The sequence below is a fragment of the Oncorhynchus kisutch genome, linkage group LG15 (genome assembly GCF_002021735.2).
Source record: "Oncorhynchus kisutch isolate 150728-3 linkage group LG15, Okis_V2, whole genome shotgun sequence".
NCBI classification, from domain to species: Eukaryota; Metazoa; Chordata; class Actinopteri; order Salmoniformes; family Salmonidae; genus Oncorhynchus; species Oncorhynchus kisutch.
The window spans coordinates 54,833,166-54,855,042 of NC_034188.2; the positions used below are offsets into that span (position 1 = coordinate 54,833,166).

General features: G+C 45.7%; 1 protein-coding gene across 15 annotated transcripts in view; it reads left to right on the plus strand.

Annotated features, from left to right (window-relative positions):
• LOC109905515 (rap1 GTPase-activating protein 2) overlaps positions 1-21,877 on the plus strand; it is a 100,398-nt gene that overhangs the window by 56,965 nt on the left and 21,556 nt on the right. For 4 of the 15 annotated variants that reach the window (XM_031790565.1, XM_031790557.1, XM_031790553.1 and 1 more), the window contains 5 exons: positions 2,911-2,995; positions 14,246-14,281; positions 17,655-17,687; positions 18,364-18,582; positions 20,241-20,344. In XM_031790565.1, the coding sequence (XP_031646425.1) occupies positions 2,911-2,995; positions 14,246-14,281; positions 17,655-17,687; positions 18,364-18,582; positions 20,241-20,344 (477 nt within the window). Of the gene's footprint in view, positions 1-2,910; positions 2,996-7,568; positions 7,669-7,864; positions 7,975-8,355; positions 8,485-10,956; positions 11,521-14,245; positions 14,282-16,312; positions 16,358-17,654; positions 18,583-20,240; positions 20,345-21,877 lie in introns of those variants that run through there. The other 11 variants (XM_031790555.1, XM_031790554.1, XM_031790552.1 and 8 more) reach the window with 9 other exon arrangements.

Here is a 21,877-nt window from a genome sequence, read left to right on the forward strand (position 1 = left end):
CAGCTTCTATCTCAAGGTCATCAGACTGTTAAACAGCCATCACGAACACAGAGAGGCTGCTGCCTATATACAGACTCTAATCATTGGCCACTTTAATAAATGGATCACTTTAAATAATGCCACTTTAATAATGTTTCCATATCTTACATTACTCATCTCATATGTATATACTGTATTTTATACCATCGTGCCTATGCTGCTCAGTCATCGCTCATCCATATATTTATAAGATAAGATTGAATCGTACTACACCGCTCTGACGCTCGTTGGATGTGGCAGGGCTTTCAAACTATTACGGACTACAAAGGGAAGCCCAGCAGCAAGCTGCCCAGTGACACAAGCATACCAGCCGAGCTACATTACTTATGTGCGCGCTTCGAGGCAAGCAACACTGAAGCATGCATTAGAGAATCAGCTTTTCCGGACTACTGTGATCACGCTCTCCGTAGCCGAAGTGAGTAAGACATTCACAAGGCCGCAGGGCCGCAGGGCCAGATGGATTACCAGGAAGTGTACTCAGAGCATGCGCTGACCAATTGGCAAGTGTCTTCACTGACATTTTCAACCTGTCCCTGACCGAGTCTGTAATACCTACATGTTTCAAGCAGATCACCATAGTCCATGTGCCCAAGAACAACAAGGTAACCTGCCTAAATGACTACCGATCTGTAGCACTCACGTCGGTAGCCATGAAGTGCTTTGAAAGGCTGGTCATGGCTCACATCAACACCGTCATCCCAGAAACCTACACCAATTCGCATACCGCCCCAACAGATCCACAGATGACGCAATCTCTATTGCACTCCACACTGCCCTTTCCCATTTGGACAAAAGCAACACCTACGTGAGAATGCTGTTCATTGACTCCAGCTCAGCGTTCAACACCATAGTGCCCTCAAAGTTCATCACAGAGCTAAGGACCCTGGGACTAAATGCCTCCCTCTACAACTGGATCCTGGACTTCCTGACAGGCCACCCCCCCAGGTTATAAGAGTAGGCAACAACACATCTGCAATGCTGATCCTGAACATGGGGGCCCCTCAGGGGTGTGTGCTTAGTCCCCTCCTTTACTCACAGTTCACCCACAACTGCGTGGCCAAGCACGACTCCAACACCGTCCTTAATTTTGCCAACGACACAACGGTGGTAGGCCTGAGCCTATAGGGAGGAGGTCAGAGACGGGTCAGTGTGGTACCAAGACAACAACCTCTCCCTCAGCCTCTACCCCCAAGGCAGAAAACTGCTGAACAGCTAATCAAACGGCTTCACGGGCTATTTGCATTGATCCCGTCTTTTTTTTTTACGCTGCTGCTACTCGCTGTTTATTATCTATGCATGGTCACTTTACCCCTACCTACATGTACATATTACCTAAATTACCTTGACTAACCCATACTCCCTGTATATATTGCCTCGTTATTGTTATTTTATTGTGTTATTAGTTTGTTTAGTAAATATTTTCTAAACTCTTATTTTTCTTAAACTGTGTTGTTGGTTAATAAGGGCTTGTAAGTAAGCATTTCACAGTAAGTGAAATGCTGTTGTAGTATTGTATTGTAACACCTGTTGTAACCGACGGCAATACACTAAATGAGTGTGGTCTCTCCAGTCCACAGTCCTCAGCTGGGCCACACTGACTTGACACACGAGAGGGGGAAAAACTATGGATGAAAAAAAGAGTCTGGGAATGAAATCCTGTGTTCGATAACTGACTAAATAACGGTCAAGAGAATGTGACTAATTGGCAACCTGTTGCCTCTCACGTCCATCTCTGAATCCCCACTCTGTCTTCCTGATAAATGAACGTCTTAATGTGTGATCATTCTCCTGGAAGGAGACCCCGGCCCCCTGGAGGCCCCTGGGGGCCTCTCAACAACCATGTCAGCTGGTCACTAAGGATCTGAGTGAAAGTCATCATCAGGCCTCTCGGCTAAAGATACTCTCCACAGACCTCTGAGAGAGAGAGAGAGAGAGAGAGAGAGGACGGGTAGCCTATCCTCATCAGAGAGGTCTTTGAAACCCTTATTCAAGGTTTCAAAGACCTCTCTGATGAGGATAGGCTACCCGTCTTGTTGTGGGAGGACGCAGAGAGCTGTGGGTTGGCAGCGCACTACATTGCTGCCTGCCATAAGTTGAGGGACAGTGTCTGACAGACCAATCAACCTGTACATGTCCTCTACTGTATGCTTATTGTTATTGTTGAATGTATGGTTATTTTGGCCCTTGGTTATTGTTGTTACTGTTGTCCTGTTGACAATTTTTATTCTCATTTTTCTTCATTTTTTATATTGTAAATATCCAAAGCTTTGGCAATATGTACATTGTTACGTCATGCCATAAAGCGAATTGAATTGAATTGAGAGAGAGAGATACAGATATTTTACATCTAGGCTCTGTGGTGGGCCAGCCTTGGATGCATTAGAGGACAGACAGAGACAGACACACAGGCAGAGGGGTCTTGGTTTTCAGCCAGTCCATGCTCCACTCACGACACGGTTCCTTGGCATCTGATTGATAGATCTCCGTTACAAGCCCCGCAAACACACTTGGATACCCACTACTTCAGTTGGCTGGATATGTTGAAGACCTAGACTTTAGTCTATGAGCCAGACAGCCTCTCTTTCCTTCTAGGCGTATGAGTAGGGTTTGGGCTTTTTCCTGACCACATGAATGCAGCAGTAACTCTGGGCTAACGTTATATACATGGACTATAACTAGGCTTGACCCTACCAGCTGCTGCACAGTCTAGGGAAATTATATTTCTCACTTCTACCCCGGTGTATGTCGTGAAGTAGGGTGATATGTGATGCAGAATCCGTCCTCTGTACTATCATTGTGCCTCCGCATCCTCTGTATGCGACATCATGATGCCGTATCATGATATCTTCTGTTGTGTTTGATGTGTTCCAGGAAGCAGGAACTGCTGACTATCTCCAACGTGCCCTTGGGAGATTGTCCCCCATCGCCCCCCCGCACAGCCCCGCCCACCATGAAGGTAGGACACGTACCACCTCACGCCCGTCTCACTTATACCATTTTCACACTACAGAGCAGAGTTGAACTGAGACAAACTGGCATGGTTACCCATCCACCATAGTTGCTGGGACCGTGCTGGAAAGGACAGTATGGTAAGTAAATACCCAAGTGAGCACGGTATTGTTTGGCTCTGTGCAATAGAGTGAAAAACTGAAAATGGTGTCATTGCACTGTCTGAACCTGGCTAATCAGAACACCTCTGAGAGGAGCCATGGTAGCCTGGGAGCAGACTCTGTTCGCGTCCTAAATGGCACCCTATTCCCAGAGCCTGGTCAAAAGTAGTGCACTTTAAAATGAATAGTGTTGATGACGCATAGTGAGTCAGCCCTATGAGGACTGGGTGGGCTTTATTCACTGTTCATAGAGGGTAACTCTTTAGAGGTCATAGTGGAGACTAGAGAGAGGCAGAGGGAGCTGCCAGATTCAATAAGATCTAACACTTGTCTTTCTGTGGACTATTTTAATGTAGGGCCATTATTTATAGAAATATTGTCACGGCTGTTGAAAGAAGTGGACCAAGGTGCAGCGTGGCGAGCGTTAATTTTCCTTTTATTATAAAAATGACGCCAACAAAACAACAAACGAGAAAACAACCTTGAAGCTTTCAGGGCTAAGTGCCACAAACAAAGTTAACTACCCACACTGAAAGGAGGGAAAAAAGGCTACCTAAGTATGATTCCCGATCAGAGACAACGATAGACAGCTGTCCCTGATTGAGAACCACACCCAGCCAAAACATAGAAATAAAGAAACATAGAAAACAAAACATAGAATGCCCACCCCACATCACACCCTGACCTAACCAAATAGAGAAATAAAACGGCTCTCTAAGGTCAGGGCACACCCCTGAACCTATAGGGGAGGGTCCGGGTGGGCATTTATCCGCAGTGGCGGCTCTGGTGCGGGACGTAGACCCCGCTCCACCTCTGGCTCACCCTGCATTGGTGGCGCCTCTGGTGTGGGGACTCTCGTGGAGGCCGTCGCTGGAGGCTCCGGACTGGAGGCCGTCGTTGGAGGCTTCGTGCCATGACTCCTCGCTGGAGGCTTCGTGCCATGGATCATCACTGGAGGCTTCGTGCCATGGATCTGCACTGGAGGCTTCTTGCCATAGATCATCACTGGAGGCTTCATGCCATGGATCATCACTGGAGGCTTCGTGCCATGGATCATCACTGAAGGCTTCGTGCCATGGATCATCACTGGAGGCCTCTTGCCATGGATCATCACTGGAGGCTTCATGCCATGGATCATCACTGGAGGCTTCGTGCCATGGATCATCACTGGAGGCCTCTTGCCATGGATCATCACTGGAGGCTTCGGGCCATGGATCGCCACTGGAGGCTTCGGGCCATGGATCTTCACTGGAGGCTTCGGGCCATGGATCGCCACTGGAGGCTTCTTGCCATGGATCATCACTGGAGGCTTCTTGCCATGGATCATCACTGGAGGCGTCTTGCCATGGATCATCACTGGAGGCTTCGGGCCATGGATCGCCACTGGAGGCTTCGGGCCATGGATCTTCACTGGAGGCCGGGTGCGTAGAGCTGGCACAGTGCTTACCGGGCTGTGGAGACGCACTGGAGACCGGGTGCCTGGAGCTGGAACAGGATATACTGGGCCGTGGAGACGCACCGGAGGTCGGGAGCGCAGAGCTGGCACAACCCATCTTGGCTGGATGCTCACCATAGCCCGGCAACTGCGGGGCGTTGGCATAGGACGCACTGGGCTGTGGATGCGTACCGGCGACGTGTAACCACAAAGCATGGTGCCTGAAGGGTCACACGCTCCTCAAAGCGACTGTCTTGCTCCAGACTCCAACCCCTCCAAACTCTTTCGTCCCTCTCCACTGCCAACCACTCCTTGCTCAAACGGTCCAAGAATTCCTCCTCGGTCTCGGACTCACCCCTCAGCACCGACGCCCACGTCATCTGCCCCCCCCCCCCCCCCCCCCCCCCCCCCCCCCTGCTTGGTCCTTTGGTGGTGGGTAGAGGACAGACACTGTCACGGCCGTCAAAAGAAGTGGACCAAAACGCAGCGCTGTGAGCGTACTTTTCCCTTTTTATTAGATAATGTCGCCAACAAAACAACAAACGAAAAACAACCGTGAAGCTCTAAGGTCAGGGCGTGACAAATATAGACAGTACCAGTCAAATGTTTTGACACACCTACTCATTCCAGGGTTTTTATTTTTTTGTACTATTTTCTACATTGTAGAATAAAATTGACATCAAAAAAGACATCAAAACTATGAAATAACACATATGGAATCATGTAGTAACCAATAAAGTGTTCATCAAATCAAAACATATTTTATATTTGAGATTCTTCAAAGTAGCCACCCTTTGACAGCTTTGCATTCTCTCAACCAGCTTCACGAGGTAGTCACCTGGAATGCATTTCAATTAACAGTTGTAGCTTGTTAAAAGTACATTTGTGGAATTTCTTTCTTTCTTAATATGTTTGAGCCAATTAGTTGTGTTGTGACAAGGTAGGGGGGGTATACAGAAGATAGCCCTATTTGGTAAAACACCAAGTCCATATAATGACAAGAGCAGCTCAAATAAGCAAAGAGAAATGACAGTCCATCATTACTTTATGACATGAAGGTCAGTCAATCCGGAAATGTTCAAGAACTTTGAAAGTTTCTTCAAGTGCAGTTGCAAAAACCATTAAGCGCTATGATGAAACTGGCTCTCATGAGGACCGCCACAGGAAAGGAAAACCCAGAGTTACCTCTGCTGCAGAGGATAAATTCATTGGATTTTTGTTGCGTCACCTTGAAGCAGGCTGGCCCCCCTTCTCTAGTCTGCAAGGAGAAGGGTGAGAGATTAACACGGAAGTGGGAGAGAAGAGGAAAGAGGGAGTTAAGGAATAGAAAGTGTAGCATACAGAGAAATAGAAAGAGAGAAATAAAGAGTGAAGTCAGAGAGGGGGAATCAGTATGACACAGAGATGGGGAGTTAAATCATTATCTATACTGTATCCTATAGTGTACATACATGATGAGGCTATTACTATGCATAGTACCTCAACTCTTGATTAATATACTGCACTGTTGAGGGACCCAGAACACAAGCATTTTGCTGCACCTTTTATACCTGCTGTCAATTGTGTTCGTAACAAATACGATTTGATTTGATTTGGGATTATTCATAGTCAATCCCTTGATCAGTCATTTCCATAGTGTGATGATACTGACTGGGTTTTTAAAGGCAATAAACAACTTCTCTCATAGCAAACGGTCTATGCGCCATCCATGCTAGTCGGAAACATTTTTTCTAGTTTCAAAATTGATTACGAAGTGTAAATAGGATCATTTGGTTTTTCAAGTCGGTCTTGTCCAAACCTGAGTTTTGTAATAGAGTTCATCATTTGACTTACTTGAGGGTTGGGTTTGGATTTCAACGATGCTCATTTGACCATTGACACGAGATAGACATCTATCCAATCCTACCGCAGATCACACATACTGCAGTGAGGCAGACCTGCCCATCAGAGCAGCAAATCTGACTTTGTTTACACAAGACAACACCTTTTTTTTACTTGAGAAATACTGCACCAAACAACTTAGCCGGATGTAAAATTACACAATAATGTTTTTTGAAAATCTTAAATGACTTCTGACTACTTTGAGGAGGTAATACCGGCTTTCTTCGTATGGTCTCATGGGGGACAAACATCAGTAACTGCCACATCGAACCACACCCTCAAGACTGAAGTCTAGTTTTTCTTAGTGAGTAGTAGAGAAACACAGAATCGCTGCGTTCAGACGCTCTTTAAAGGTCTGGTACGTAGCTTTGTGGGCCGACCCGACAAATTCACATACTATGAGGGCACAAGGCGAGACCCAGATGCAGATGGTTGGAGTCTTAGATGTTTATTAATCCAAAAAGGGGTAGGCAAGAGAATGGTTGTGTACAGGCAAAAGGTCAAAACCAGTTCAGAGTCCAGTAGGTACCAAAGGGCGGGCAGGCAGGCAGGCTCGAGGTCAAGGCAGGCAGGCTCGAGGTCAAGGCAGGCAGGCTCGAGGTCAAGGCAGGCAGGCTCGAGGTCAAGGCAGGCATAAATAATAAATGATAAATACACTGGGGGAAATAAACTACACCTGGAGGGGGTGGAGACAATCACAAGGTCAGGTGAAACAGATCAGGGTGTGACACATACAATGTGAATTATAGATCTGTCATTCTCATTGAAAGCCAATTTGATAAGCAGTGGATCTATTCTATGTGCACTATTTCTATGCTTACCGATACAATGACATCATCTGGTTGTAAGGAGATCATTTGCACCTAATTCAGCCCGCTGGAGTTGTGCAACTCACTGCTAGTAGCTGGTATGGCATAGTTTGTTTGCTGTTGTTCCAGACATCTCTAGTAGTATAGTGAAGCTGCCAGGCTGACACTTCTCTGATCGAGTACTTCACACGTGTGTTTGTGTGCGTTTGTGCACACACATACACACATTTCATAATGTGATGAGTCATTTTGTAAGGAACCACTTCCGAGTCTCAAGTCTTCCTTATTCTAAGACAAAAATAAAGTGTGTAAACAGCATATTGAAAATGTAAATGTTCCTTGTCCTGAACGAGAGGATTCAAATGAAAGGAGTTGAATGAGGATGAAATGAAATGTGAGTAGACACACAGGCAGGACCTGTTCCACTTAGTCAATGAACAACAGGACTTTCCTGTTTGTGGCTTTGAATGACATAAGAGAAAGCTGAACATAGCAGAGACCACTCAATTCTCACATTCTCCGAGGAGAAAATGAAGGACGAGGGAGGTTTTGTTTGAAGAAAGGGCTGTTGGAGGCAGAAATAAAGGAAATGAAGGCGGTTGAAGACCAGGTTGTGAAAGAAAAGGAAGCGAGAGCGAGAACAGTTTTTGTTGAATTAACAGTGGACGTTTTTTTCTAGTCCGACTGAGGAGCCAGAAGAGTTAAGTGTGTATTGCAGTGTTGTGTTGTGGTAAAGGATGCCTTGATGACAGCGCACTCTAGTACTGTGTAACTGCTTCATTTGTTAAGAGGGGACAACTGGTACATTTGGTTGAGAGAAAGTGTGATTGAAAGAGTGTTTGCAATTGGGGAAAAGTGTGTCTATGCTGTTGAGGGTAAAAGACACACACCACGCACGCACATACACTGCACTGTTGGAACTAGAAACACAAACACTTCGCTGCACCGCCGATTATATCGGCCTATTTGTGTACACGACCAATCCAATTTGATTGGATTTGACACAAACACACAGTCTGAGAACCCCTGTCAGAGGCCCACACCACACCACCCCCACAACGCCCCCTGCTGCTTTTCTCCCAGTGCCCAGAGTTGAAGTCAGCTGTGCAGGCAGGAGAGCAGTGGAGACTGGCCTCTCAGGAGCTCTGCGGTTCTGGTTCTATCTCGACCAGGCTATCGGAATGCTAACTGAATGCTAACGATGACTCAGGTACTGTTCTTACTGTAGCTGTTATCAGGGATCATTAGGAAGAGCTTCCATACTTTATTGTACATTATGGCTTACTGTCTGTCCAGTTAATTCCAATAGTTTAGTAGTTGAGTTACACATTGCCTCTGCAGAAGGGCAATTACCTGAATTACCACCAGGTAATAAGAGCTACAGGTTCTACTTTCAAGCGTATTCAATGGTACGTCAATGGTGCATGTACATTCAAGATTTACCCCAGTGTTTGACCCAAAAGGCTCAGACTTGTCTGTTTCCAACTACGTGGGCCCGAACCCGTGTCTCACTGGGCCATGGCTCTGGTGGACCTGCTCTAACTTGGGGCCAAAGCCAGGCCGCTGGTACTTTTCAGATGGTGTTTACATAACAATGACTATCTGTGGACTTCTCAGCTTCTCACCAAGCAACTGTTTTGATGATACAGAGGTTGTGATTCTGCTCTTCGCAAGTCTTCACTGTCAGCCCTAGCTATGAAAATACAATTTCCCTAGAATAACATAACGTATATAACATATTATACACTAGCGCAACACTGGTGTTACAGTCAAAACGGCAACGATAGTGCTGTGGCCTCTGGGTGAATATTGGTTACGTGCCGAGCGCCTGGAGACCGTGGTGTTAGAATCCTCCCAGCGCCAGTCCTTCCCTCTAATCTTGGTGTGGACAGCGCAGGGCGCAGCAGGTTTCCCCGGGAGATAAGAGAGAGAGCGAGAGAGAGATGTTGCTGAGCTCCGCTTAGTCTCTGTGGAGGGCCAGGCAGTAAAGGGCAGAGAGAGAAAGAGAGAGAGAAATACAGAGGGGGAGACTATATATATATATATATATATACAGTGCATTGGGGAAAGTATTCAGACCCCTTAACTTTTTCCACATTTTGTTACGTAACAGCCTTTTTCTAAAATGGATTAAAACATTTTTTTCCTCCTGTAAATCTACACACAATACCCCATAATGACAAAGTAAAAACAGGTTTTTAGAAATGTTTACAATGTTTAAATTTTTTAAAATGGAAATATCACATTTACATAAGTATTCAGACCCTTTACTCAGTACTTTGTTGAAGCACCGTTGGCAGCGATTACAGCCTCGAGTCTTCTTGGGTATGATCCTACAAGCCTGGTACACCTGTATTTGGGGAGTTTCTACAATTCTCTGCAGATCCTTTAAAGCTATGTTAGGTTGGATGGGGAGTGTTGCTGCACAGCAATTTTCAGGTCTCTCCAGACATGTTCGATTTGGTTCAAGTCCGGGTTCTAGCTGGGCCAATCAAGGACATTGAGAGACTTGTCCTGAAGCCACTCCTGCATTGACTTGGCTGTGTGCTTAGAGTCGGTGTCCTGTTGGAAGGTGAACCTTCGCCTCAGTCTGAGGTCCTGAGTGCTTTGGAGAAGGTTTTCATCAAGGATCTCTCTGTACTTTGCTCCGTTCATCTTTGCCTCGATCCTGACTAGTCTCCCAGTCCCTGCAGCTGAAAAACATCCCCACAGCATGGTGCTGCCACCACCATACTTCACCGTAGGGATGGTGCCAGGTTTCCTCCAGACGTGACACTTGCAATTCAGGCCAAAGAGTTCAATCTTGGTTTCATCAGACCAGAAAATATCGTTTCTCATGGTCTGAGAGTCTTTAGGTGCCTTTTGACAAACTCCAAGTGGGCTGTCATGTGCGTTTTACTAAGGAGTGGCTTCCATCTGGCCACTACCATCAAGGCCTGATTGGTGGAGTGCTGCAGAGATGGTTGTCCTTCTGGAAGGTTTACCACAACTGGTCTCGAATCAAGTTGTAGAAACATCTCAAGGATGATCAATGGAAACAGGATGCACCTGACCTCAATTTCGAGTCTCATGGCAAAGGGTCTGTAAATAAGGTATTTCTGTTTCTTATGTTTAATACATTTGCAAAACTTTGTCATTATGAGGTATTGTGTGTAGATTGATGAATACAAACATGTATTTAATCAATTTTAGAATAAGGCTGTAATGTAACAAAACGTGAAAAAAGGCAAGGGATCTGAATACTTTCAAAAGGCACTGTCTATATATGTATATATATAGAGAGAGAGACAGAGAATAGAGAGAGAGAAGAGAGAGAGAGAGAGAGAAGAGAGAGAAGAGAGAGAGAGAGAGGAGAGAGAGAGAAGAGAGAGAGAGGCAGAGAGAGAGAGAGGAGAGAGAGAGAGAAGAGAGAAGAGAGAGAGAGAGATAGAGAGAGAGAGAGGAGAGAGAGAGAGAGAGAGGAGAGAGAGACCAGAGAGAGAGAAGAGAGAGCAGAGAGAGAGAGGAGAGAGAGAGAGAGAGAGAAGAGAGAGAGAGAGAGAGAGAGAGCAGAGAGAGAGGAGAGAGAGAGCAGAGAGAGAGAGAGGAGAGAGAGAGCAGAGAGAGAGAGAGAGAGAGAGAAGAGAGAGAGAGAAGAGAGAGCAGAGAGAGAGAGGAGAGAGAGAGAGAGGAGAGAGAAGAGAGAGAGAGAGAGAGCGCGAGAGAGAGAGAGAGAGCGAGAGAGAGAGAAGAGAGAGAGAGAGAGGGAGCAGGACAGACAGACAGATGGGTGGGTATTTTACATCTAGACTCTGGAGGCAGTAGAGGACAGACAGACCCGATCTCTTGGTTCTCAGCCGGTTCAGGCTCCGCTCACAAAACGGTTCCTCTCTGATTGGTGTCCGATTGATAGATCTCCATCTGGCCTCTAGGAGTTCCCCCACGACCCCCAGTGGCCCTCAGCAGTTCTCTCACCTTAGACGGGGGACGACGATGAATCACCAAGGTTACAGTGCCCATCTGTAGGGCTGTGTGAGCCTGGCTCATTGTGTTGACTCTGTGGGACTAGCTGTGTGGGTTTAGGCCTCTGTGGCAGGTTAATGTATAACTAAATGATAAATCCCACTGCACTGACAGCTGTGAGATTAGCATGTTCACCTGAGCTCAGGTGGATCGGTGCTACAGTAAAGAGATGTTTTTACTGCTGGGAAATGGATCATTTCCCTGGTTTTCCTGGTTTACAGAGTACTAGGTTGTATATCTCAAGGTAAGACATGGATTTTCCAGGTCTTGGTGGGTTATAGTGGTATTGCTGGTGGTGTTAGACTATGATATAACATGTTGCTGTAATGCCTTGGGTTTAATGGCTGCGTTGATCGGGAGTTATCTCTACCCGTGTAGATAAGGGAATCAGTCATTTCAGTGATCCATTTAAGCCCACACCTTTCAAAGTGTTTGTGTTCAGCTTTGTCATTAGTGTTTGCATAAAATATGACCTAAAAAGTACATTTAACTGGCGTTAGGCTCACTGTATGAAAAGGGGCATTTTACTGGTGCCTCTTGTTTTGACTGCCTTTGTCTGCATTCTCTACCTGGCAACCTTGAAACCTGTGATTCAAACAATGTAGTTGATTGTGTTCCTCATCCGTTGTGCTTTTAGCACATTTCCCGAGTATGACTTTCGACTGTCACATAGAGAGCTACGTGTTTGTTGATTGACTGTCAGCCGTTGTAAAGACACGAAAAGGCCTGGACAACACTGTATAAAACAACGTTGTAATCCAAGATGGATCTTCTTCCGGGTCAAAAACTGTCAAGGCCTTTTTGAGTTTTTCTTTCCATCACCTATTAAATCATTTTTTTAAATCTCATATTCTATCCAAATAATGTTTTTGACTCGTCCTTTGCTTATTTATAATATTTATAATGGCTGGTATTTGCCCACAACATTGTGTTGTTTGTGAATTTGGAAAGCAGGGTCACACAGAAAAGCTGCTTATTAACATAGGGTCTACTTAATAACACTTTTTGGGAAGGAAATCTATTTCATAGTAGTAGGTCATATTCCATAGAAATCTTAGACAGCTACTTTAAGTATAATGGGATCATGTGTTAATTACAACTTGACTTCCTGATCTCCACTCTCATTGAGCTCTGTCACGGTTCTGACCTTTAATCGTTTGTATTGACTTGATTTAGTATGGTCAGGGCGTGAGTTGGTGTGGGCAGTCTATGTTAGTTGTTCTATATTTTCTATTTCTGTGTTTGGCCTGATATGGTTCTCAATCAGAGGCAGCTGTCAATCATTGTCCCTGATTGAGAACCATATTTAGGGAGCCTGTTTTCCTGTGTGTTTTGTGGGTGGTTATTTTCAGTCTTTGTGTGTCTGCACCAGATAGAACTGTTTCGGTTGTCACTTTATTGTTTTGTATTTTTGAAGTGTTCAGTTTCTTATTAAAAAGATGAACACTAACCACGCTGTGCTTTGGTCCTCTCCTTCTTCCACTCAAGACAGCCGTTACAGAGTTCGGAGTGGTCCCTATATTGACATTAGTTATTTGAACTGTTTGCTGATTATTACAATAATGATAATGCACAACATTTATCACCAATATTTAGTTGTCTGTACTTTCATTCTTTACATTTTTACCATCTTCCTGTCAATAGATTTTGACCCAGAACTTCAGTATAGTTTCATAGAAGGCCAGGAGCACAACAACAGCCCATTATTTTTCTGGAGTGACTGTTTTGAGGAAGTGGAGTAGGTGTGGTTTTCTGTGTTTGGATAATATACTGTACATATGGGTGTGAGAGGGTGTAGGACTGTCCTTCCTTGAGTGCTCTGCCTCGGCTCAATGAGCTCTTATTGGGAACCAGGGTGGAAATGCTGTTCGCTGGAGATGATCATGGTGTGATAATTGTAGTTACTGGGTTTGAGAAGTTTCAGGTCACGTTCAAGGCTACATTGCAGACTGCCCAGTCAGGCATCAGATTTCTATATCACATGACGTGTTTAGCTCGTGTACATCTCAATTTAGACAGCCTGGAACGTAGCCTCAGTGACCAGACCTCTCTCCGTTTCCATAGAAATACCCCCAAAAAAGAATGATCAAACCCTTTTTTTCAAATTTTTGCCCAAAATGACATATGGAAATCTAACTGCCTGTAGCTGAGGACCTGAAGCAAGGATATGCATATTCTTGATACCATTTGAAAGGAAACACTTTGAAGTTTATGGAAATGTTAAATTAATGTAGGAGAATATAACACATTAGATCTGGTAAAATATAATACAATGAAAAAAACATGCATTTTAGTTTTTTTGGTACCATCTTTGAAATGCAACAGAAAGGCCAATATATGACTTGGGATTCTAGACGCAATTTAGATTTTGGCCACTAGATGGTGTAGTGTATGTGCAAAGTTTTAGACTGATCCAATGAACCATTGTATTTCTGTTCAAAATTTTGTATCAAGACTGCCCAAATGTGCCTAATTAGTTTATTAATCACTTTTCAAGTTCATAACTGTGCACTCTCCTCAAGCAATAGCATGGTATTCTTTCACTGTAATAGCTACTGTAAATTGGACAGTGCAGTTAAATTAACAAGAATGTAAGCTTTCTTCCAATACCATATATGTCTATGTCCTGGAAAGTGTTCTTGCTACTTACAACCTCATGCTAATCGGATAAGCCTATGTTAGCTCAACCGTCCAGCGGGAGACCCACCGATCCTGTAGAGGTTTTTAAACCATCTCACACTGGTGTTATGCTTTGTGGACATCCCAAAGCCATACCTCAACCTATACCAAATAAACCCTAATTGAAAATATCCGCCATGAATTAATGTAGTGCTTATTTAGGAAATACAGTGCACTCCACTTCTAGTGATCACATTGGTCCAGGACAATTTGATACACTAGAACTGCATCCATTCTACCTGTATGGCATTGTAGTAAAATAATCACCTCTGTTTCTCTATTTGGTTCAGTCTGCCGAGTTCTTTGACATGCTGGAAAGGATGCAGGTAAGACTCCTCCTTCTCCTTCCTCTTTCTCTTCCTTCTCTCCTTCCTTCTCTTCTCTCTAAGTTCCCACTGCTGCTGGCATGGACGTGGTGATGAAAGCACGACACGTTCATCACTTTCTGAGATTTTAATCAAGGGTCCTCCCCTAACGAGCAGAAGGGTCCGTTATTAAGCCAGGGGAGTTTGGAGGGGGAACGCGGGCCGTACTTAATTTGAGGAGCCGAGAACAACGGGTCCAATCTCTGGTCCTGATTGAGTAATGAGCCGAACCAGACCAAGTTAACGAGCTCCCTCTAAAAAAAACATTGATTTCTCTGACCTGTTCTGCTACACTGTGTCTATGGGGTTCTGGGATCTTCTGTGGGATTGGGGTTTTAGGCAGGATGGGGGCAGGAAGAGGGTGGGTGGTGGTGGCAGCTCTGCCATGCCAATTTGGGGACAGTGGGGGAGCTTTTGAAAGAAAGAGAGAGAGTGAGCGGAGGAGGACAGGAGATCGATAGCGCATGATAACAAGTGGGCGAGGAGGAATGAGGACAGAGGCCACACAGGCCCGCTGCCACCTCTGAGCCAATCCTTACCAGACCCCTCGCTGTCCCCACAGCGTCACATCGACCCGCACTACTAACTAGACTAGAGCAATCGATGGCCGAACAGTTGAAAGGACTTTGTCTGGAATGGTTGATCACAAAGCCCGTCTCAGTGGGATCGAAGATGGATGTATTAAGACAGACCCCTGGCTTTGATCTAACCCAGCGGTGTTGACAAGTAGTCCCCCACTGAGCTGTAGCTGTTCCCCCATCCCCTCCACTGTCTGTCTCTCTGAGCTAGCCTGGTCCCAGATCTGTTATTGCTGTATTGCCAACTCCTATGGTCATTGTCAATACAGCACAAACAGATCTGGGACCAGGCGGAGGCAAGCATCACTGGAGGACGAGGATCATTCAAACACATGCAGATCTACTGCTCTGTGGCTTTTCAGTCCAACCCTCATTTAACACACCGGATTCTACTTATTAGCTGCTCAACAAGACCGTAACCAGATTAATCAGATATGTTAAATTAGGGTTGGACTGAAAACCTACAGGACAATAGATCTCCAGGAAGAGTGTTGGGCAGCCCTGGCTTAGATAGATAGACAGACCAGTCTGTGCGTTGACCACTGCTTAGATAGACAGACCAGTCTGTGCGTTGACCACTGCTTAGATAGACAGACCAGTCTGTGCATTGACCACTGCTTAGATAGACAGACCAGTTTGTGCGTTGACCACTGCTTAGATAGACAGACCAGTCTCTGCGTTGACCACTGCTTAGATAGACAGACCAGTCTGTGCGTTGACCACTGCTTAGATAGACAGACCAGTCTGTGCATTGACCACTGCTTAGATAGACAGACCAGTCTCTGCGTTGACCACTGCTTAGATAGACAGACCAGTTTTTTTCTTTGAAAACTGCTTAGATAGACAGACCAATTTGTGCGTTGACCACTGAAATCAATAATGGAAGGTAGGGATAAGGATACGGTTTAAGTCTGGTAAATGCCTTGTGAGATTCTGTGTGTGTGGTAGGTCTTAATTAATGGCCTTCCCACAAACAGAGTACAATATACAGAGTAGTGTGTTTGTCTACCAATGAAATCGATAATGAAACGTAGGGATAAGGATGATTGAGATATGATTAAGTCTGGTAAAATACTTGAGAGAATCTGTGTGTGTGGTAAGGATTCGGGCTTCAGAGCCTCTTCCCACATGCACAGAAATCTTTCTCCACAGGTCTTTCCAGTAGATTGGTAATTGTGCAATTCAGGATGTCAACAATTCAACTAGGCATGTCGGCTTGGCTCTGCATATATTACGCAAACACTTCTTATTACCAAGCAAATATTTTCCCTGGGTTCCACCAATCAAATGTTTACCCAGAGAATCTACAGTCCAGTATATAAGTACAGTAACTGATTTGGGAGTTAAGTGTAAGTCCAGGAATGATCTTTTTGTACCCTTGTGACCCTCCGTCCACATGCGTGACCCTAACCAGGTCCCTAAATCGGAGGAGACGAAGCCCCACTCGCAGAGAAGCAAGGTCTGAGAAACACACACACACACACACACACACACACACACACACACACACACACACACACACACACACACACACACACACACACACACACACACACACACACACACACACACACACACACACACACACACACGTCAGTGTCACCGCTAGGCATGCTTCTCTGTCATGATGCATTGACCTCTGTCCATTCCTTTATTCACGTATTCCTTTATCTGCCCCCCCCCCCCCCCCCCCCCCCCCCTCCATCCCTTCTTTGTTTGACTGCGATGGTGGTCATCCTCTGTGCTAGCCCTGTCAGCCACTGGAGTAGTTTCACCACTCTCTAAATGACTTAGCACTCTCTTAAGATCCCCCCCCCCTCAACCAGGACAAAACGTAGGCTAACATAAAATAACAAAGAGCTGTGCATGAATGAATGCGATTCCCCTCAATCTCCTGGGACTATATACAGTGTAAAAACAAAGGCATGGAGATCGATTGGAGTCGATGGTGAACGTCCAGGGATGGACTGGCCGTAGGGCAATTCTGGCAAATGCCAGATGGGCTGGTCCATCTTTAGTCCATCTGTCTAGAAAAAAAAAAAATGTTTGTGCAAAATTATAATAATAATAATAATGGGTGCCTCAAGTAAAAAAAAAAATGGGCTTGCGTGGTGGGCCTCGAGGGACAAAATGGGGCAGTGTGATAGAAATACGCAGGCCTATTTCTAGTCCCAGTCCGTCCCTGTGAACATCATATCACAGCGGGTTTAAAGGTCATACACCAGCTGACTGCTAACCAGCCCCAGTGACTTAATGATGAACCCAGGGGCTCACAGAGTCAATCCTGAGACTCGTATCCCTGAGATTGTCGGAAGGTTTAGACTCCTCCATCAATGTATGCCTGTTTGATTCATTTGTTTCATTGTGTTGCATCACTCATTGGACCATCAGTTTTTTCTGTGGAATAAGTCACTGTATATATGTTCACCCTGAGTTTCTGTGTTCACACTTGCTATAGTGACAGACTGCCTCAGTTGACCTCATTGTAATGTAGTTCAAGGCCCTGTTTGAGTTCTTTACAAACACAACCTGCCTTCTCCCTTCCTTGAAGCAATCACTGATCTCACACAAATTGATAGGTGTGAGCAATAGTTCTATTTCATAGCATTCACCTACCCAGCCTTGTCAGATCAGGGATTTATTTACGGAAGGGAGGAAGGAAATAGGCGTTCTCTGAAGTATTTGAACAGGGCTGTAATTATTCCAGCTTGTAAGGTTAATGATCTGTGTGTGTCTCTCCTCTCTCTGTCTGACAGGATGACTACATCCCATACCCGCGGATAGAGGACGTGAGTCAGCGCTCTGATACGATCATATCAATTGGATCAAAACACGATGCACAAACAAGCATGAACAACACAAACCCACATTTACAGTATACACACACACACACACACACACCCAGTAATGCACATACTGCTGGTCAATGTAAAACAAGGCTCAAATAACTTTTACAGGCACATTTATGATCAAAGTTCCAAGCTCTAGGCAGTGTTCTAAGGTGCTGCATCGCGGTGCTTGAGGAGTGACTACAGACCGGGTTCAATTCCAGGCTGTGTCACAGCCAGCCGTGACCAGGATTCCCATATGGCGGCGTACAATTGGCCCAGAGTCGTCCGGGTTAGGGGAGGGTTTGGCCGGGGGGGGGGGGGGGGGGGGCCTGTAGGCTGACCTCAGTCGTCACTTGAACAGTGTTACCTCCGACACATTGGTGCAGCTGGCTTCTGGGATAAGTGGACAGGTGTTAAGGAACGTGGTTTGGCGGGTCATGTTTCGGACGACGCCTTCGGCCTTCACATCTCCCGAGCCCTTTGGGGAGATGCAGCGATGAGACCGTAATTGGATATGACGAAATTGGGGAGACAAAGGGGGGTAAAATAACAACTGTTTATTTATATGGCCCTATTCTTGTGGATGGGGATATTTTGGTACATAAACCCCTTGCCCCTTTGCTGTGTGGCTTAGATTCTGGAGAAGGGTAGCCCATACCCGCAGGTGATCCTGCCCCAGTTTGGGGGTTACTGGATTGAGGATGCCGAGGCACCTGCAGGCACCCCCACTTCTTCGGAGAGCAGCTTCTGTGAGGAGGATGACGGAGGGGGCATGAGCCCTGCGGGGGGGTTCGGCTTCAGGCTGGAGTGTAACAGCACGGCCAGGGCCTACCGCAAACACTTCCTGGGCAGGGTGAGTCAAGGCCTATTTGACTTGTAGTAATAGTGTGGGTGTGTGAGTGGGGGAGGAAGGGGGGTCTGCGCCTGCATGTGTGTGTTGTCTGTGTGTGTGTTTATGTTGATGTTGTGTCTGTGTGTGTGTTTATGTTGATGTTGATGTGTGTACGTGTGTGTGTGTTCTCTGTAAGGGTGTGTTGTATGTCTGTGTGTGTGTTGTGTGTCTGTGTGTGTGTTTATGTTGATGTGTGTGTGTGTGTTCTCTGTAAGGGTGTGTTGTGTGTCTGTGTGTGTGTTGTGTGTTGATGTGTGTACGTGTGTGTGTGTTCTCTGTACGGGTGTGTTGTGTGTCTGTGTGTGTGTTTATGTTGATGTGTGTATGTGTGTGTGTTCTCTGTAAGGGTGTGTTGTGTGTCTGTGTGTGTGTTTATGTTGATGTGTGTACGTGTGTGTGTTCTCTGTAAGGGTGTGTTGTGTGTCTGTGTGTGTGTTGTGTGTCTGTGTGTGTGTGTGTATGTTGATGTGTGTGTGTGTGTGTGTGTTCTCTGTAAGGGTGTGTTGTGTGTGTGTATGTACGTGTGTGTGTGTTCTCTGTAAGGGTGTGTTGTGTGTCTGTGTGTGTGTTTATGTTGATGTGTGTATGTGTGTGTGTGTTCTCTGTAAGGGTGTGTGTGTGTGTGTTCTCTGTAAGGGTGTGTTGTGTGTTTATGTTGATGTGTATGTGTGTGTGTGTTCTCTGTAAGGGTGTGTTGTTTGTCTGTGTGTGTGTTTATGTTGATGTGTGTATGTGTGTGTGTGTTCTCTGTAAGGGTGTGTGTGTGTGTGTTCTCTGTAATGGTGTGTTGTGTGTTTATGTTGATGTGTATGTTTGTGTGTGTTCTCTGTAAGGGTGTGTTGTTTGTCTGTGTGTTTATGTTGATGTGTGTATGTGTGTGTGTGTTCTCTGTAAGGGTGTGTGTGTGTGTGTTCTCTGTAAGGGTGTGTTGTGTGTTTATGTTGATGTGTATGTTTGTGTGTGTTCTCTGTAAGGGTGTGTTGTTTGTCTGTGTGTGTGTTTATGTTGATGTGTGTATGTGTGTGTGTGTTCTCTGTAAGGGTGTGTGTGTGTGTGTTCTCTGTAAGGGTGTGTGTGTGTTTATGTTGATGTGTGTATGTTTGTGTGTGTTTATGTTGATGTGTGTACGTGTGTGTGTGTTCTCTGTAAGGGTGTGTTGTGTGTCTGTGTGTGTGTTTATGTTGATATGTGTGTGTGTGTTCTCTGTAAGGGTGTGTATCCCTCTTTAAGTCTTTCTCCATTCAGTGTTGTTCCTATTTCAGGCATAATTCTGCTCTGGGATTATGACTAAGCATGTTTTAAATATATATTCATGTTCAATAGTTCCGGACTCACACAAATTAAGAATCAGTTGTTTGGAAAAGGAACGTGTAATTGACTTAAATTATGCAGAGATCTGTGAAATATTGAGTGTAAGACCTTATTTGAAGGTGTGTAACTTCTTTAAACTGTCTCATCATACTGTGTAGTGATTCACTGTCTGTCTGACTCTCTTGCCCTCCCTCCCTCCCTCCCTCCCTCCCTCCCTCCCTCCCTCCCTCCCTCCCTCCCTCCCTCCCTCCCTAACTTTCTCCCCCTCTATCTTTCTTTCACTCTGCCTCTCTCTCTTTCTTCTTCAGGAGCATATGAACTACTACTGCACAGGCAGCAGTCTGGGGAACCTCATTATGTCACTGAAGCACGAGGAGGCAGAGGGCCAGGAGTTCCTTCGCATCATGCTCAGGTAACTACAGTAGGGCCAGGAGTTCCTCCATCATGCTCAGGTAACTACAGTAGGGCCAGGAGTTCCTCCATCATGTTCAGGTAACTACAGTAGGGCCAGGAGTTCCTCCATCATGCTCAGGTAACTACAGTAGGGCCAGGAGTTCCTCCATCATGCTCAGGTAATTACAGTAGGGCCAGGAGTTCCTCCATCATGCTCAGGTAACTACAGTAGGGCCAGGAGTTCCTCCATCATGTTCAGGCAACTACAGTAGGGCCAGGAGTTCCTTCATCATGCTCAGGTAATTACAGTAGGGCCAGGAGTTCCTCCATCATGCTCAGGTAACTACAGTAGGGCCAGGAGTTCCTCCATCATGTTCAGGCAACTACAGTAGGGCCAGGAGTTCCTCCATCATGTTCAGGTAACTACAGTAGGGCCAGGAGTTCCTCCATCATGTTCAGGTAACTACAGTAGGGCCAGGAGTTCCTCCATCATGTTCAGGTAACTACAGTAGAGCCAGGAGTTCCTCCATCATGTTCAGGTAACTACAGTAGAGCCAGGAGTTCCTCCATCATGTTCAGGTAGCTACAGTAGGGCCAGGAGTTCCTCCATCATGTTCAGGTAACTACAGTAGAGCCAGGAGTTCCTCCATCATGTTCAGGTAACTACAGTAGGGCCAGGAGTTCCTCCGCATCATGCTCAGGTAACTACAGTAGGGCCAGGAGTTCCTCCATCATGTTCAGGTAACTACAGTAGGGCCAGGAGTTCCTCCATCATGTTCAGGTAACTACAGCAGGGCCAGGAGTTCATCCATCATGTTCAGGTAACTACAGTAGGGCCAGGAGTTCATCCATCATGTTCAGGTAACTACAGTAGGGCCAGGAGTTCCTCCATCATGTTCAGGTAACTACAGTAGAGCCAGGAGTTCCTCCATCATGTTCAGGTAACTACAGTAGGGCCAGGAGTTCCTCCGCATCATGCTCAGGTAACTACAGTAGGGCCAGGAGTTCCTCCATCATGTTCAGGTAACTACAGTAGGGCCAGGAGTTCCTCCATCATGTTCAGGTAACTACAGCAGGGCCAGGAGTTCATCCATCATGTTCAGGTAACTACAGTAGGGCCAGGAGTTCATCCATCATGTTCAGGTAACTACAGTAGGGCCAGGAGTTCCTCCATCATGTTCAGGTAACTACAGCAGGGCCAGGAGGTCCTCCATCATGTTCAGGTAACTACAGTAGGGCCAGGGGTTCCTCCATCATGTTCAGGTAACTACAGCAGGGCCAGGAGGTCCTGCATCATGTTCAGGTAACTACAGTAGGGCCAGGGGTTCCTCCATCATGTTCAGGTAACTACAGCAGGGCCAGGAGTTCATCCATCATGTTCAGATAGCTTCAGTCATATAATAAGATACAGTAGGGCCGTGGTCTGGACCCATAGTTATAGTCACACTAACCCTACAGTACCTTGTGAACATTTATTTCCAAATATAAGTTATTTTACACTAGTCAGAACTTTCACTGTAGAAATAGGAATTCTGTATTTGTAATGTGCACA